The following is an 18,252-nucleotide window of genomic DNA, read 5'->3' on the forward strand; positions in this document are numbered from 1 at the left end:
ACCAGTGTGATTGATCATAAAGCAACACCAACGGCAGGTCTCAGACTGTGGGGTTGCGCTCTTCCTCACATCACTGAGCTTGTTATTTCCATCTGAGCTCACACTGCCCGCCTCCGCTGTCTGTTTGTCTCTCTGTCGCTCTGCTTCTCGCTCTGTCTATCAGACACCTAGTCGGGGCCACCGAGCTCCCATGCGCTCGCCACTTTCTATAAAACTTCTCTTTCTCTCGGATCAATGGAGACAACCTGAGATTAAAGGATTTACGGCGGAACAACCGTCTTTTTTTGTTTTAAAAAAAAAAGAAGAAATCTTGAAAACATCACAAACAAACAGGCAACCGCTCCCAGGCCAAGTTTGATTTCCGTCCGACTCTTTGGACTTCATATCCGCCGCATCTCAGGTAAGAAATAACCAACGTCGCACATGTACACCGGATGACGGGTAGATTAATCAGAAATATAAGGTGCCAAACCGGCTCCTGAACGTGTTGATTCAGTTTCAGTGGAAAAGCCGAGAAGTCAGAGATTTCGACACCTCATTTCACCGCAGCCTGCCACAACCTGTCATACAGTAACTGAAAAATAGAAGACACAAACACCAGCCATCGATTCTTTTAGAAAAAACAACTTTCCTCTCTTGTCATCAAATCTGCTGATTAAGTATTAGAGTAAATATGTTTTGCAGCTTCTCCTTTATCATAAAGCTTCATTTCTATCAACAGAATAATAATAAATGTCTATGGTGGCCTTGACCTCCTCTTGGCTCTCACACCTTGAAACTTATTGGTTTGGTAACACTATAGCTGAATTTCTGTCATCACTGAGCCTTTATCTGGCATTATCAAAATGTTTGGGATTCCAGCAGCAGGTGCAAAAGACAATGGGATCCAGTGAGAGGGAGAATCAGGTAGGTGCAGGGAGACAGAAATACACAGCGTGTGTGAGGGGTACTGAGATGTAACTGTATTCTGTTTATTCATTCAAATGCATTGATTTCAACTTTTAAAAAATGTCATTGTTTACTGAAACTATGTACATTTTATAAACTGCATATAGCAAACTTTAGAGCTGGACTTCTGCCTCTTTCCCCTGTGCATCTTCTCCCTTAATCTCAGACAGAACCCACATATCAAATTCCTATAGGTTTCAGCTATTCAGCTGGACAATGGAGCCTTTATGACAGTTTGTGCACCTGAACCAATCATATCTGGCTCTCAGAGAGCTGACCAGTCAGTTCGAGGGCAGCACAGTAAGCTGTGACTACAGGATCGTCAGACCTGGTCTGGTGCTCAAGGATTGGACTTAATTGTCTGAATTTGTGTGAAGCCTTAGAAAACTATTTTTGACCCTGCAACATAATCATTTATGTATTACGGAAATATGCAAGAAATATGCACACCATACAGTGTGCATGTTCTTGCATATTTCCGTAATGCCATATGATGGTAAGCGTGATGTTCTCTGCAAGTTCTGCAAAACAACATTTCATCTTGATCGATGTCACACTTAAAGTCTATCAGTCAGTGGTACAACACTTACATTAGATTAATATTGTGATGGACAGTTTGGTTTCCCTAACATAAAGTGATGGGAATTTTAAAAAAGAAGAACAAAACCTGTAAGCAAAATGGATACTCATTCATCACCAACAGTGTGTTACAAACCTTTCAAACCTCTTAATGTCTCTTCTGTTGTGACTCGCAAAACACTGAACGTTATGCTAGTTATTATCTTGTTTTAAGAATTAAAGTAGCAGCAAAAGCAGTAAAACAGTTAATTGAAAATTAAATTATGTAAAAACAAGCACAATAAAATTATGAAATGTGACAGACAATGAATTAAATGAACATTTTAAACAGTATCGGTTATGTACAGTGTTTAATTACAGATGCTACAAGCACTGGCAAGTTTTTGTTTGAATATGGATGTCTTGTGTTTTCTAACATGGATTCAGTCCATTTTACATCTAATATTATATGCTTACATAATATGTGACATGACTCCTTGGTTGTAGACTTTACTGCACGTCCTTTGCTGCATTTATCACTTTTCGAGATTTCCTGTCTGAATGTTTTGCATTGAGAAAAATGCTGATCTAAAAACAGTTTGCGTAACTTCTCCAAAATAGAAATGCAAGTGTTTGAAGGACAAATCTTGACTTGCAAAAAGCAGAACAAGTGTTATAGATCATAACCCTGAGATCTAAAGAGATCTATAGGAGACATATAGGCAGAGCAAGGTGGTGGTAAACAGCACTGCAGGGGATGAGAAGATAGTGGAAACAACCTTGTTGCTCAGTACATCTGAGTCCCACAAGTCAGTGTACAGTTGATTTATTTGTAACAGCCTCTTTTAAGTCCCCCTTTGGTGAAAAAAAAAAAAGGAAATAGGAAAGGTTTAGTCACACGGACACGCACACATACATACACTGCTCCAAAAAGCAATGAACTCCTCTGACCACAATATTATAAACAAATGTCGTCGACTGAAATAACTAAAATAAACCGAGACCTAGTACTCACATCTGGTTTGAAAAGGAGGAAGCAAGGAAGAGCCTTCTCGGTAACGAGCTCCAAAATAAGAGAAGAGGAAACATGTGTGCGGTTAATTCAGGGGTCTGTGCGTGTGTACTCAACATGTGTCTGCATGCACTGTGTACTTTTGCATGAATGCATGGGTGTGTGTTGCACTGAGTGTTTGTGGTTTGTGTGTCGTTATCTGCTGTGATGGTGGCAGTACATGTACGCTGCAGATACAAATAATATCTTCAAGTGTTTAGGTGTGATATTTCTGTCTGCCTCAGGTTGCATTTAAAAAGTAGCATATCATGATTTTGGTCGCTGACTTTCTGAGTGTTCAAATATCTTAAAAGGTAATAAAATAACAGAGTTAAAGTTACTGAAAGAAGCTTAATTTCACCTTTTATTTATACACACATTGAAAATAATGTTGAAATTGAGCAAATCAGATGCTTCTCTGGCTTGATTTGTCTACAATTTGACCTCTATACATCATTTCTATGCAGTACAAAAACATGAGCTCTACATTTTACATGCGCAGAGTCGATGAGAATATGCAAAAGTATGTGTGATTTTGTGTGTTTACATGTGCAATGGCATCAGATAGACTTGATTTGCCTAACTGTTGGCTACAAGTCACAAAGCAGGATTGTAGGATGACACCCACTAACAGACAGCATGCAAATGCCAGAGATGCATGGACGGTGTGTGCGTGTGTGTGTGTGTGTGTGTGTGTGTGTGTGTGTGTGTGTGTGTGTGTGTGTGTGTGTGTGTGTGTGTGTGTGTGTTTGCGTTTGTGCAGAGAGTAATATGATGGAGAGAGGAAATCAAGTGGGAGTAAGAAGAAGATAGAGAGAACAAATTTGTCTCTGGAAAAGTAAAAAGAGACAGGAGACACAAATGGAAAGACGTCAGTTGGTTAAAGTTAATGTTTCTGAGTGAAGTGGAGAGTGTGTGGGACCCAAACAAGCAAAGTTGCACTCTGGGTTTGTCCTATTATTCTTAATGAAGCCTCATACCCTAAGTTACCCAGAGCCCTAAGTTCCCAGGAACCTATGATCCTAGAGTCCTATGTAGGCTACCTTAGTTCAACTATCCATGTAACCCCAACCCACCATAGGCCACGTCATCTTCAGCAAATGCAGAGCTGGTGAGCATCTTTTTCAGGTTCCCATTATTTGCGATATATATATATTTCTGGTGAACAAAATCCTGGGAACATTGGAAGGATTTCTTTTGGGAGTACTACTCCATTCAAAAGTTGTATGTAGCCTCTTAGGCTCCAGCGGGAGAAATCTGATATATTGCCTGAAGTGATGTAACCAGAGGCAGTGTCAGGTGTGCCTGAAGACCGTGAAACTGAAGGAAATGAATGTTATGAAAGAAATGAGCTTACCATACCTTTGTAACCCTTTTATGTTCCCTGAGGCTGCAGCGGCATTAGCTTCTACCAGTGTAACACACCTGAATGTCTGACCAAGTTGCAATGTGGGTCATGTATTTTGACAAGGAAGAAGAGCGGATGGAACAAAGTATCTCTGATTCTGCGGTGTCATTTTTTATTATTTAAAAAAAAACATTCGCATTGTTACCAGAGTGCGAGGCAAACTTTGTTAATGTTGTCTATTTATTCAGTTAACCAGCGCACATCAGCTACGTTTTTTCAGTGTTTTTAATGATTAAGTGATTAAGAAGAAAGAAACATGGTTTACCTTGTTGTCTCTTAGATCCCAAAAAAGATGTCCTCTTTGTTCTTTGTTTCTTTCTATCCAACATTTTGTGTGGAAATTTCACTCTCACAGGAAATCACTCAGGGAGCATCCACAGATGTCAGTTTCTCCACCAACATATGGTGGTATATATATATATATATATACCATATATATATGTATGTATATGTACACAACCTGTGCTGAGTCCTTTTTGAGTAAGAGGCATTGTCATAGTCACAGACAGACACATACGTTTCAATATGTATAAAACACATTACACAGCCCGTGTTGGTTGTGCTGCTTCTCAGGGTGTAGGAGATGGAGAACGGGACGTCTGATGATGTGGAGGTCTTGTGGGAGAAGGTGGAGTGCAAACGCTACGAACTGTGTCGCATCATCTCTCCAGCAAAGCTCACCCCCTACCTGCGTCAGTGCAAAGTCCTGGATGAACAGGACGAGGATGAGGTCCTCAATTCTATGCTGCTGGTCTCCAAAGCAAACCGCACAAGTGAGTGGAGACGTGTGTGTGTGTGTGTGTGTGTGTGTCTACGTGTGTTGGTTTGTAAATGCAGAGCTTCTTTTTCTTTGATGCATAATTGTCTGTGGAGGAATTGTCCATGAGTGATTTGATTCTCTGTTAATCTAAAATGTGGATCATACAACTACTTTGTTCCTCTTTCTCTAAAATTGTGCACTGAAATATGATGTAGGAAAATTGGGAAAAGCAGCTCTGTGTTTATGTGGGCTGAATTTAAAAGTTTGTTAATCACTCCTCTTTCAGGCCGTCTACTTGACATCCTCCACACTAAAGGAGAGCGGGGATATGTGGCATTTCTGGAGAGTCTGGAGTTTTACTACCCTGACCTGTACAAGCTGGTCACAGGGAAAGAGCTCACACGCCGTTTCTCCACCATCGTAGGTGAGGCTCACAACTTGGGATGCAGACACATGCATGCATGGGCTCACAACTTCTACTAACTGGCACAGATAGAGGTCTTAATGGACAATACACTGCCTGAATACTGACTGGTTTTGTTGCTCTGGTCAGACAGGAACAGTCATATCACTTACACAGTGTAAGCCACCCACACCTTTCCTAGATCTTGTTCTGCTAGTTTAGATTTTAATTTATTTCTCCAAATCAGCTCACAGTGCGAGCCTGTTCCACTACACACCCGATGGTGTGTTATACAGGATATAATATCTCCTGTAATGTGTCTTTTTTTTCCCCTCTTCCTCCTTTCAACCTGTTTCCTCACTGCAGTGGAGGAGGGTCATGAGGGTCTGACCCAGTTTCTGATGAACGAAGTGGTGAAACTGCAGCAGCAGTCCAAAGTGAAGACCCTGCAGCAGGTCGAGCTCAGCAGGAAGAACTGTACGCTGGAAGACGAGCAAAAGAAGATGCAGCTGGCCAACCAGGAGCTTCAGGCCTTCCAACAGAGTAAAAATACATTATTATTATTATTAAATATGATAGGATTCACAAGCTTCCCACCATCTGTGTTTTTCCACTGAATTTATCAACAAGAAAAGTCAAAAAATGCTACAAACCATAATTATATACTATAGAGATTATAGTGTCTCAAAACTGCTAAAAGTGCTACCCCACCACACATGCGTGGTTGACCCTGTTTGGTACACCACAGTTGGGTTTAATAGGAATAAATTACTATAACCAAACGTTATTAATGAAACCAGGATGCTGTGGTAATCATGTCCTGTGTAGTTTAACACCGCAGTTGATACAAAGAGCACATTCTCACTTAGCAAATGCTAAAAATAATGTGAGAACACTGTTTAGGTTTGGTCAACACACATTTACTGCATCTCAAAGACTTTCGCTCCACGCTGAAATGAGGAAAACATAGTTGGCATGGCAACTCCGTCAGAAGTCAGCGAATATTACCTAAATGATTTTTGATGTGCAGCTTCTTAATGAATTGATGCACTAAAGGACATTTTATGAAGGTCTCGTTTAAAGGTTTAATTGCTTTTAGAGAAATTTACTCGGCCATGTGTTTGTCAATGCTGCTGCCACATTTTTATGCCTCAGCGCTGGCGAAAGCCACAGCTGGAGGCGTTATCTTATTCAGGTTGTCCATCCGTCTGTTTGTACGTCTGTCCCATGCTCATGAACGCTATGTCTGAGGAAGACCTCGAGAGAATTGCTTCACATTTGGCACAAATTCTCATTTGGTTTTCAGGACGACCTGATTAAAGTCTGGTTGGTTAAACACGTTTGTGAACCTCAAGAATGAATGCACTAATTATGACAAAATTTTAGACACGTGTAATAGAATAAAATGATGAAGTGATTAGGTTAGGTAGTTACTTTATTACATTCTATATCTAAAATGTCAAAGCTCAACGTCAATGTGGCATTATAATATTCTGCAAAACCTCTTTTCTGGCCATTATCCAACACAATAACTCCAAAACAGAGGGATAGATTGTGACCACATTTCACATTTAGTCAGATACTGTATTGATGACACTAAGCTTGGGTGTCCACCTTGAAACTGTGCTGTGCTGTCAGGTTAAAGATATGTGTAAAGCATCCATGTTTTAGAATTTATAGCTTCTGAGCAATAACATCCACGTTTGAAGCTTTGTCTACTGTCATTGTTAAAAGTTTTTGTTGCATCAGAATCACTTTTATTCACCAAATTCCTTTAAAGTCTTGGTAACATTTGAGAAAATGCAAAAATTTTGATTTTAACTGTGGCTGCAAGAAGCTGAGAAATGTTATCTACTTTAGATATATATCATTCAAGTATCATGCTTATAAAGAGTGTCTCAAGGTAATTTAAAACTTGCAAACAAATGTGGAATTTGATGTAAGAAAACAGGACTAGAACTTCAAAGGATCATGTAAACACTTTAAAATCCTGTATTACTTGTATTTTAGCTTAATTGACACACGAGTGTCCTGAAATTGCATGACTGGTATAAAATATTGCACAACAGCACAATGAACTAAACTTTAACTCTTAAGAGCTGGTAATAAAAGAAGTTATTAAAAATACTAAATACAACTTTACATGATACATGCATGATACCTTGTAGATGCAACAATTTATTTGCAAAAGCTTACAGATAAATAAGTGTTTAATATTCAGATTTGTGATTGGTTCTCTAGGGTACAATAAGTTGAGAGAAGAGAGAAACACCTACAGTGATGAGCTGCTGAGAGTAAAGGATGAAAACTACAAATTGGCCATGAGGTACGCCACGCTGAGCGAGGAGAAGAACATGGCTGTGACGAGGAGCCGAGACCTGCAGCTGGAGGTGAATGATGGACACATGAGTGTGTTAACACAAACAGATATGCACTGTCATCACCTTTTGTACTAAAAAAAATAGTGTAACAAATGATAATGAGTGACTTCAGGGGAAATGTAGCAATTTGAGAATAATATTGAGGGAGTGTTCAACTTCATCCTCAGCTCCATGGCAGTCTCTATGCCTCAAATTTCATTTTGTGCTCTTTCTGTATCCTAGATTGATCAGCTGAAGCACAGGCTGAACAAGTTGGAGGAAGAGTGTAAGATGGAGAGGAGGCAGAGTCTCAAACTGAAGAACGACATTGAGAATCGACCAAAGAGAGAGCAGATCTTTGAGCTGGAAAGAGAGAACGAAATGCTCAAGATCAAACTGCAGGAGCTACAGTCCATCATACAGGTAATGACAGATGTACACACACATGTGCTTACACAGAGGTTCAACTGCAACAGAAAATGTCCTCCAAGAAGTAGTCCATGGTCCACATCATCACACAGCACTTCTGAGCCACAATCACTTACACTTCCTGAAGAACCTTTGCACTTTTCCTACTTATATTGCTATTACAACTTAAACCTGCTTTAATTCATCAGTTTATTTGGCCAGTTTATCTCAGTGCAACAAGATGCTCACACGTTGATAATTGTAAGGCTAATCCGAAATCACACAGTTATCTATTTACGCATTCAGCAGACTGCATCAGCATTCATTCAGAGTCCGTTTCAGGCTAACTCTCCTTTTAGCTCTATGTTTGGTCTCCACCAAGTCCTCAGAAAAATACCTGGCTCTTTAGCAGCTAAATGCTCCAGTGTTCACCACCTAGCCACCAACTGTGTGTCTGCTGGCTGCTGCAACCAAAAGCTGTAGCTGAAAACCAAAATAGGGAACTGAAAGAGGCTAAAACATTCTGCAAAGATGTGGGGGACTGAGGAGTCTGTGGGGATAATTGGGTTTGTCATTACTTTTTTTTTTTTTCCATTGTCAGAGTTGAAGTCCTCCTGCTACCTCCACTCTAACAGCTGCTCATACAGTTTCACACCTAACCGTGTGTGTGTGTGTGTGTGTGTGTGTTTTGTACCCAGCCTGGCCCCTTACCTGCTTCCGACAAGGCCATCCTTGACATTTTGGAGCATGACAGACAGGAAGCACTGGAAGACAGACAGGATCTGGTCAACCGCCTGTACAACCTGCGCGAAGAAGTCAGACAGGCAGAGGAGCTACGAGATAAGGTTGCAACTACACACACACACACAAGAAAGTACACATTCCCATTGGAGGGGAGTTATGTTGGAGTTAGACAAGTGGTCTTGTGGCTACATGGTTCCTTGTTTGAATCTTTGAGTGTGTGAATGTGAAGCAGAGTGTGGCACGGAGGGGAAAACAGTTTACAATAACACACCCTAGAAACACAAACCCATGACCAGAGAGCCCAATGCCCATGAGACCATCAGTGAAACACACCCATCGAAGAAAGTCCCGTCTCTACATAACCTGTTCTGTCTTCTTTCTCCCTCTGTGTTTCTCTTCCTGTATCTGTCTGTCATTTTCTGGTAAACTATAATTAACACCACCGGTGTTATGTCTCTGTCTGTGTGTGTGTGTGTGTGTGTGTGTGTGTGTGTGTGTGTGTGTGTGTGTGTGTGTGTGTGTGTGTGTGTAGTACCTGGAGGAGAAGGAGGATCTGGAGCTGAAGTCCTCCACACTGCAGAAGGACTGTGAGATGTATCGCAACCGCATGGACACCATCACCGTACAGCTGGACGAGGTGGAGAAGGAGAGGGACCAGGTGAAAACACACACACACACACACACACACACACACACACACACACACACACACACACACACACACACACACACATATAGATGTTGGCCAAAGTGCGTTATGATCAGTCACATTTTTGCTGTCATCGCGTTGCTGCAGGCATTTCGAGCCAGAGACGAGGCTCAGCACCACTTCTCCCAGAGCCTCATCGACAAAGACAAATATCGCAAGCAGATCAGAGAGCTGGAGGAGAAGAGTGATGAACTCCATATTGAGATTGTACGCAAAGAAGCCAAACTGGTCACACTCGAGTCCCGCCTACGACGTCTGTCCAAAGACATCATCCCAGACCAGGTCCAACACAGTAGAGTAAATGAAGAGACATTAATGGTTCTTGTTAAGGATATACTGTCATATTGAATCTGTCGAATTTACTGTCTCAGCTACCATTTGTTTCTTTTGTTCTATTGTCTGATTTAAGAATTTTACTGATGTTTTCATAACACATTCCTTTTTTTTTTTTTTTTTTTACTGTTTTTGCAGAGTCTACCAAGGGACCTTCCTCCAACCATCATCCCTCAGGAGAAGAAGTTGCAGGGCCCACAAGAGTGGTCCAGTGATGAGTCCCCCGAGGACAAGCTCTTATCTGAGCAGCCTCGACTCAGACGCAGACTCAACCTTAAAGGGGTTTGTAAATACCAGGTTAGACGTAAAAAAAAAAAATTAAAAAAAAAACCAACTCCTTTCACTGTGATGTTTTTTCTGCAAAAACATATCTTAATTTCATTTTTTATTAACTGCAATCTAATATACTATTCTAAATGATACACACAGTGTTTGCTAACATTTACTCAACTTCACCAGCAGATTGATAGATAGGTCTCTGTTTAGAGTCATTAGTTATAAACGGAGGATGTTAAAATGTAAATAAAATGCTTTCTTTTTCACTTTTTAGAACAGAGTTAAGTCTCCAGTCTGTGTACTCAAAGAGCTCCAAATCAACTCGGAGGCCAGTCAACCTGCAGGTAACACTATCATGTAGTTCATTCGTACAGTTTATTCTACCGTAACAATGGCACTCCCTCTGTGTAACTTTATCCACACTGGTCTCCACCTCCCAGCTTCAGCCCCAGTCAACGGTGGAGAGTTTTTGGGGATCCAGATGCCAAACTCGCGTGGCAACAGCACCTCGCTCCCCGCGTCGCCCAGCTTCCCGATGTCCCCCACGTATCCGCCCTCTTCAGCTCCCCTACTCTGCTCCTCCCCTTCCCCTTTCCCCTCCTCACTCCCTTTCATCCCGATGGAGCATCCCAACAGGGCAAACATGGTGAGACCAAGTCGTTTGTGCTTGAGTTTATTTCCAGTAAAATTACACAATTGCATCGCTCTGCTCCTTGTTTAGTTTATTTCACTGGCCGAGTCTGTAAAGACAACTTCTGCTGTCTTCATTTGTAAAATCTCCAGCTCCGTTACCGTAACGACAGCATCCAGTCCATACTCCCCGAGCCACCTGAGAAAAGATCGCTGTACCGCCGAGAGAGAGAGAACGAAAATGACTTTCAGCCTCGCAGGTACTGTGTAAATGTCATGTAGAGGATTATACAACAGGACACATTAATGTCACCTTTTTCTTAAATTAATCTCATGCTGGTTTGAATTAACTTTTTTGTCCTGGTGAGTGGCTTCAAAATAGTGTGATGTTTTGTCTGTTTTAGCCTCTCTGACTTTGACAGTGACAACATGGAAATGGAGTTTGGTAATTTACTTTTACACATTTCTCACTAATGATGTCTTTTGTCTGAGTGACTTTATTTATCTCATGTCTATTCTCTTGAATGAGTTCTCCGTGCCTCTTTCCTTAGAGGATGAAGTACAGCGTGGTCCCCCATCTGTGCACTCATCTTCCTCCTCCCATCAGTCAGAAGGGATGGACACTTATGACCTGGAGCAGGTCAACAATATCTTCAGGAAACTCTCTCTGGAGAGGTACAGTGCAGACATTCACACACTGGCACACACAAGAATAACTGCAATTCAAGTTTACTTACAAACACCTTCCACTTGTTTGTGGGGTGTGTGAGTGGTAATTTGTGTATGTATGTGTGCGTGCAGGCCTTTCCGCCCGTCTCTGTCCTCCTTATCGAGAACTAGTTCATCCCTGAAGCCTGTGCAGGATCTGTCGTTGCCAGGGGACAACCTGCTGAAGGACATCACGCTGGTTGGCGGCAACGAAACCGGGATTTTTGTTTCATGTGTCCAATCAGGCTCCAGCGCTGAGAAGGCGGGGCTTCGAGAGGGGCACCACCTACTGCTGGTATGTAGGTCAATCACTGGAGGTTCAGACAGGCTTGTATCGTTATATAAAATGATTTGCATTGCAAACAAATTTGCTCTCAGTTTTGTTAGTTTTGGTCACAGAATTCAGAAATTTGTTAATGAAGCAAAACCTGCAGCGTGAGAAATTTGCTCTGAAAACTGTATTTTTTGCTTGCTTATAAAAACACAAAAATATCTTCATAATGACTGTTAAAAACACTGACTGTACAAATAGAATTGAACTAGTAGAAACTTGCAAAAACTTGAAAATAACGTACATTTTCAACTTGATGACCATTTGTTTTACTAGCCCAATGACAATTTGCTTTTAACCCTCTGCTTTATGCTGTGATTGGCCGAACAGCTCGAGGGGTGTATTCGTGGAGAGATCCAAAGCATATCATTGGACACCAGCACTCAGGAAGAAGCCCACTGGACGCTGCAGCACTGCTCTGGACAAGTCCGGCTGCACTATCGCGCCAACTATGACTGTAAGTGGTGTACTTGATATACTGTTTGTTTGATATGGCTGTACTTGATATGAATTCAAGTGTATGTTTGCTCCCTCCAGCCTATCGTCGTCTCCAGAGGGATCTAGCAGACGGCACGTTAGCCTCTGGAGACTCGTTCTACATACGGGTGAACCTCAACATCTCTGGACAATCGGACAGCTGCTCCTTGAGCGTGCGCTGCGATGAGGTGGTGCACGTGTTGGACACCCGGCACCAGGCCCGCTGTGAGTGGCTGTGCGCCCGTGTGGACCCCTACACCGGCTCCGACCAGGCCGACCACGGCACTTTACCCAGCAACTCACGGTACAGAGCAGTTCTTTGTCCTTCTTAGTTGTGACGCCTCAGCTTATTTAAATGCCACAAGTAGTTGAGAGCCATGCGGCTATTCTGCTAGTCTCTCCTGAGCATGTTGCACTTTCCCGATGACACATGTATTTTCCAGTAAGACACACGTACACACTGTCACCTCTTCACATTTTCAGATCACAGTTGGTTGTTGTCACGCAGAGAGACCAGCTTGAGGGAGGAAGGGTTATTAAATGATGAAACATCTTTTTACTTTTGTAATGTAAAAATCCTGTATTCACAAATGTTATGTGAATGTTTGTGTGTGTGTTTGTAAATGTGTGCGAATGTAGAGCCCAGCAGCTGCTCCTGGTAAAGATTCAGAAGTTAGTGTGTCGAGGGGGGAAAGAAGAAAATGAAATCCACCGCAACAGCAGGGTAAGAAACTTCCTCAACTACTTTCTCTCTCTTTTTATTATTAAAAAAACAATATATGATTATTTGAATATACATGGCATTAATGTACTAACACAGTCCCATTTGGCTCGAGCAAGAATGCTGCAACAACTCCTCTGAGGCCCATTGTGAGTTTGGAGTGGGCAGGTTTAATGTGGGTGAGGGAACGTGTCTGGTGTTACAAGTCCTTTCTCAGGACACCTGGACGGAGCGGTTTAGACCAGGAAACAAGATGTAAAGAAACACAGATTTCTCCGCAATCAATGACATCCAACTATCATCCAATCATTCAGTGTCAATTTTATTTGTCACTCTTGAGCCTTTTTATCTTTTAAATTTCTTTTCATAGCCTTAAAAATATCTTCATTTCTTTATGTATTCTGTTTTTCCCTGTGTTGTTTAACTGTGTCTGACTGTTTTAATTATAACTTGTGTACACTGGACATGTCTTTCTAGAGCAATTTGCAGCCAGAAGAAGTCAGTCACTCTCCTGACCCCAAAGCCAGCCCACGTATGTCCAGAGCCAGCATCTTCCTCACTCAGATACTGCAGGTAACCAAGTGCAAACAAAACCTCTGTCTGTTCAGTGCAATGGTGAACGTCCAGTGTTACAGCCTACAGGGAAATCATTCAGGATTAGATCAGTTAAATTATTCAGAGCTCAAAAAAAGCTCTTTTCCTTAAATATGCAGCACTAAACAAAGCTGTGAATTAAATTTCCTCTAGTTATTTGGTACTTTTCCATTTTCCATCTAGTTTGTGAGCAGGGTGGATATCAAGTACAAACGAATGAACAGCAATGAACGTGTAAGGATCATCAACGCAGGCAGCACAACACTACCGAGACAAGGACTTGAGACGCTCAGACCAGAAGGTGAGTACAAATTGTTGCAGAGCAGGCTTAATGTGGGTGAGGGAACGTGTCTGGTGTTACAAGTCCTTTCTCAGGACACCTGGACGGAGCGGTTTAGACCAGGAAACAAGATGTAAAGAAACACAGATTTCTCCGCAATCAATGACATCCAACTAAAACTCAACACAATTAGCCACAAGAAACAACTAGGAATGACTAAGTTATCAAAAGAAAATGTCCACGTACCCGCTGCTGAAGATTCACAGTTAAAACAATTGAAGTTGCATTTAAGGTAGCAAAAGCACAAATACTAAAGGTAGAGGAATTATGAGGTAAAATCTGTGTACATGAAGCATTTATATGAAACTTAAATGTCATAAGCATATGAATTATTGAGTTATGACTGCAAATGTGTGACCTTTAACTACTAAAATCTGATCAGTTTATCCTTGAGTCTAAGTGAATGTTTGGGCCAAATTTGAAGAAATTCCCACAAAGCGTTGCTGAGATAACGAGAGTTGGACAGATGGATGGGAGAGACGTGAGGTCGCGGTGACCTTCAAATTCCGCCAAGGCGTTCCTGAGATAACATGTTATCTCAGGAACAAAATGTAACCCTAACCCCTAACTCTGTCACTGCTGTCGCCGGCCGGAAGGCATAAAAACCAATGTGTGTAATTATATAATAAGTCTAATTCCGCATTTATAAGGTATACATAGGTTTAATGTGTAAATCTCTAAAATGGTTATCTCATACAAAAAGCAATTGACTCAAGCTTTACAGTCCTTGATCGTGTGATTTACATTTATGATCTGGTTAATTATCAGCCTCACGGGCCATGAAGCTCCTCGTCTTTCTGACAGTCGGTGTATAATCGTGTGCACCTCTCTTTGTGTGTGTGCCTTGTGCTGTAAACAGATGCTGCTGCTGAACCAGACAGCGAGCTGAGCAGGAGTTTGAACCTGATTCCCTACAGTCCCGTCACTCTCCAGCGGACACAGAGGAGAAGACCCGTCCTTTTCACTCCTACCGTTTTAGCCAAAACCATTATCCAGAAAATACTGAACCTGGGGGGAGCCATGGACTTTAATATCTGCAAACCAGGTCAGCCTGTGATAGGAATAAGCCCGCTTAGAGCACGATATGTCTTCATAAGGAATATTTCCACCTTGTTGGCATAATCCCAGTGTATTCACTACTATGAATGAAAGATAAAATATGTGGATAACAAGTAGTTGAGGAGGGAAAAGTGAGAGAAAAAGAAGCTGCTCTTGGGATTGAGGTCAGGCATTGTGCTACACTGTGGTGTAAATGTGAAGAAGTGTAACCAGAGAGACAGCAGAGGCAGGATGGAAGATGGTGTCGTAGATAATTAGGATAATTATGCAGATGATGACAATGACACAGTTATTTAAATCAGCTGACAAGCTGTAATTTGAGACTGTAGAGAGGACTGTCAAACCCTTAGAGAATTAACACTCCTGCCCAATGACAAATAAGCTGCTCCCATTAGAGGGGGTCCGGACAGCTCACTGGTAGAGCGTTGAACATCTGGCAAGCCAAGAGACTGAGCGATATCTTAGGGACGTGCAGATTCCCACGGGGCCGAAAACCTCAACCGTTTCTGTTCCTTGTGATAAATGTGGTGCGGTAATGTTTCCAATTGAACACAGCCTTTTTTTTCGGGCCAAAATCTCACTATCAACCTCATCTTCCTCTGTTGTGTAGATACCCTGTCCAAAGAGGAGTTTCATCTCAAACAGAACGTGGAGCCTTTCATTCACTACAAAGAGAAACAAGCCACGTTCGAATGCATCACCCGAGAAAACATAGAGGCTGTCGCTGCCAAGGTAGACTTTTGTTGACAACTTTGGAAACTTCTGCATGTAAAGGAATACGTTTGGACATTTGCTGAGAGTTTGAATGAGGAGATTGATGCCCGGCTCTGTCCCAAGCCAACAAAATCCACCTACCAACATCTCTAAAGCTCACTAACTGACAGGTCATGTCTTCTTTGTGTATTCTAAACAAAACAAAAAATCAACTAAGCTAAGCTATGTGTTTCTAGCCAATCCTCTGTTCTCACCAAAATGCCAAACTGTTCCTTTAATCCTGAAGTTTTGTGTGTCACCATATTCTCACTTTTGTCTTGGTTGCTGTTGAATTGTACACATATTCATGTATGCATTCAATTATTGTCTGTCTCTGGCCAGCAGATGGAAAACTTTTTTTTGTTTGTGAAAAGTACCACTAAATCCTTTAAAATTATCAGACAAATCTTTACTTCTTAGAGTTTTACATATTTATTTATTTTTGCCACCTGTCACCAGGGCAAACACTGCCTGCTGGAGGCGGAGCTGAGCTGCGTCAAGGACCTTCTGCGGAGGGAAATCTACCCGATCCTCATCTACGTCAAGATTTGTGAGAAAAATGTCAAGAAGTTACGGTAGGTCCAACAGACATCACTCATTCTCACCTGTTTTACGCAGTGACTCAAACCACACAGCTGAAAACCACATTTCTTTTTCCAAATGCGAGTACACGTCAGTGCTTTCGTGATATTTTGACTGCAGGCAGGAGGTGAGATTGAACCTGCTAAACGGCAAGTCTGTTACTTGATGTTGTGATGTATTTGACCCTGTAATTCTTATAGGACCAGATGAACAGGCACCTTCCCTTAGTCAAAGTACAACATGTTCCCTGGCTGTATTTCAGTCTGTTGTTGGTAACGTCAGTAGAGATGCACCCCTCTATTTCTCCATGTATGATCACCATAACTGTTGGTGTCAACAAATCCTGACGCTTGACCTATCTTCTGGTGGATTGTGCCTTTAAATAGCCCTCCAGTATGAACCCATTACTGTGATTCTGAGGAATGGAACAAAGCACTCAGACCACTGTTGCAAAGCATCTACAGGATCTCATCGCAGGTACTGGGTTCCTAACGCTACCACACTCACCACCACAGTGCTGCTTCCTTCCTGTTTCCTGTCCCCACAGGAAGTTGCCTCAGCGTGTGGAGTCGGAGGAGGAGTTTGTGAGGTCGTTTAGGGCAAAAGAGAAGGAGCTGGAGGGCATCCCCTGCCTCTACGCCACCGTGGAGCCCGAAGCCTGGGCAGGGACGGAGGACCTCATCAAGGTCATCAAAGAACGAATACTGGAGGAGCAGAAGAAGATCGTCTGGGTGGAGCAGGACCTCCTGTAGACTCACACAGAAACACAGCGTAGTCTGTACTCAAGAATACACGTGTCGCTAAGCACAATAAAACACACACAAACAAAAAATACCCCTCGTACATCTGCATTTATATTTATGCTCAGACTCAAAAACACGTTTGGACTCTGAAATTGTTAGACTTAAATAAATACATTTTATATTTTGTAATGTGTGTTTTTGATTTAGAAAAATAAACACATTAAAAACATCCAAGACTATGCTTTTTTTGTTTTTGTTTAAAAGTACTGAAAAAAAAACTGGTTTTAGAAAAATACTCCTTCGACCTTTATTTTCATTTAGAGTCCGATTTTTCTTGACCTACATTATACTGCCCTCTAGTGGCTAATGTCAGGTTTTTTATCGCTGTAAATACTCGAGTCACAAGTGTTTAAGCAGTTGTACTCATTCATAGAGGACCTTTATGCTAAAATACCCTGCTTCATGCAAAACAAAATCTAATAAATCAATGGTGATTACTTTAATACAACTAAAAAGAACCAAACTGAACACCTTATATAAACTTGTAGCCTAATTTATGATCTAACATGTGACAACAACACAATGTGACTGACAGCTTTGAATAGAAAGGTTTCAACGGACGGATCTGGACTTTTTTCATAAAGGAAAACAGTTAAATAAATCAGTTGCTGTCAACCTTTCTTTGCGTGTGACCCCTTGATATGCCTGTGATACCTCTCCAAAGGTGTCAACAAATTCAGCTAAAGTGTGATTTTCCCCTCGGGGATTAACAAAGTAACTACCTGACCTAACCTATCTTTCTAGATTGTTTCCTTTAAATAATTTACAGATCAAACATCGTTTTGGGTAGAATTCAGTTCTTATTCCCCCTGATTTTTCTCCCTGGATAATTATCTCATGAACCCTTGTCGGTGTGCAGACCCTCATGTTGGCAGCGCACAACTGGCATCATGTGAGTTTTTGCTATTAGTCCTTCAATGTTATTAGATTGCGAATTGTGCCTTTTATGTCTATTTCTGATACTCTTTGTGTTGACAGATTGCAAGATACTGAATCTCTTGAAAATATTTCAAACTCAGAACTTTAAGTTTGATGGGCTGGTTGTGATGAAACTCAGTGACTGCAAACCTCTGCTGTTTGCTGGCTTGATGACTTTGCTGAGTTAAAAACCCACTTTGGTACATGGGCCCATGTAATGAGCCTTCCTCTTGCTATCTGTAACTCAGTGAACCAGCTCAGACTCTGGTCACTGTGTTGATTTCTACAGCTTATAATTCAGTGTTTAGACAGGGTATTTTTTTCAATCTGACAAAAATGGGCAGGCCAGAAGGGGATTAGAGTAACCTCTTTCATAAG

General features: G+C 41.6%; 1 protein-coding gene across 4 annotated transcripts; it reads left to right on the forward strand.

The window, feature by feature from the left end:
- Window positions 1–176: 176 nt before the first annotated feature.
- card11 (caspase recruitment domain family, member 11) lies at window positions 177–17,116 on the forward strand. 4 transcript variants are annotated; one of them, XM_069149621.1, is made up of 25 exons: window positions 177–400; window positions 4,539–4,738; window positions 5,012–5,149; window positions 5,495–5,671; window positions 7,370–7,518; window positions 7,732–7,911; window positions 8,595–8,741; window positions 9,173–9,298; window positions 9,437–9,646; window positions 9,821–9,979; window positions 10,233–10,302; window positions 10,399–10,604; window positions 10,742–10,848; window positions 10,993–11,033; window positions 11,140–11,263; window positions 11,390–11,591; window positions 11,958–12,084; window positions 12,165–12,408; window positions 12,744–12,828; window positions 13,303–13,398; window positions 13,603–13,720; window positions 14,619–14,804; window positions 15,429–15,550; window positions 16,031–16,146; window positions 16,701–17,116. In XM_069149621.1, the coding sequence occupies exons 2-25, from the start codon at window positions 4,549–4,551 to the stop codon at window positions 16,903–16,905; spliced, it is 3,525 nt and encodes a 1,174-aa protein (XP_069005722.1). In that variant the 5' UTR covers window positions 177–400; window positions 4,539–4,548; the 3' UTR covers window positions 16,906–17,116. The 4 variants fall into 4 exon arrangements, with proteins under 4 accessions (XP_069005722.1, XP_069005723.1, XP_069005724.1 ...); XM_069149622.1 differs by having other exon boundaries at window positions 9,821–9,964; XM_069149623.1 differs by having other exon boundaries at window positions 9,437–9,631.
- Window positions 17,117–18,252: the final 1,136 nt, after the last annotated feature.

The sequence above is a fragment of the Embiotoca jacksoni genome, unplaced genomic scaffold, assembly GCF_022577435.1.
Source record: "Embiotoca jacksoni isolate LCO1_2020_lvr unplaced genomic scaffold, fEmbJac1.0.p SCAF_15, whole genome shotgun sequence".
NCBI lineage: Eukaryota > Metazoa > Chordata > Actinopteri > Embiotocidae > Embiotoca > Embiotoca jacksoni.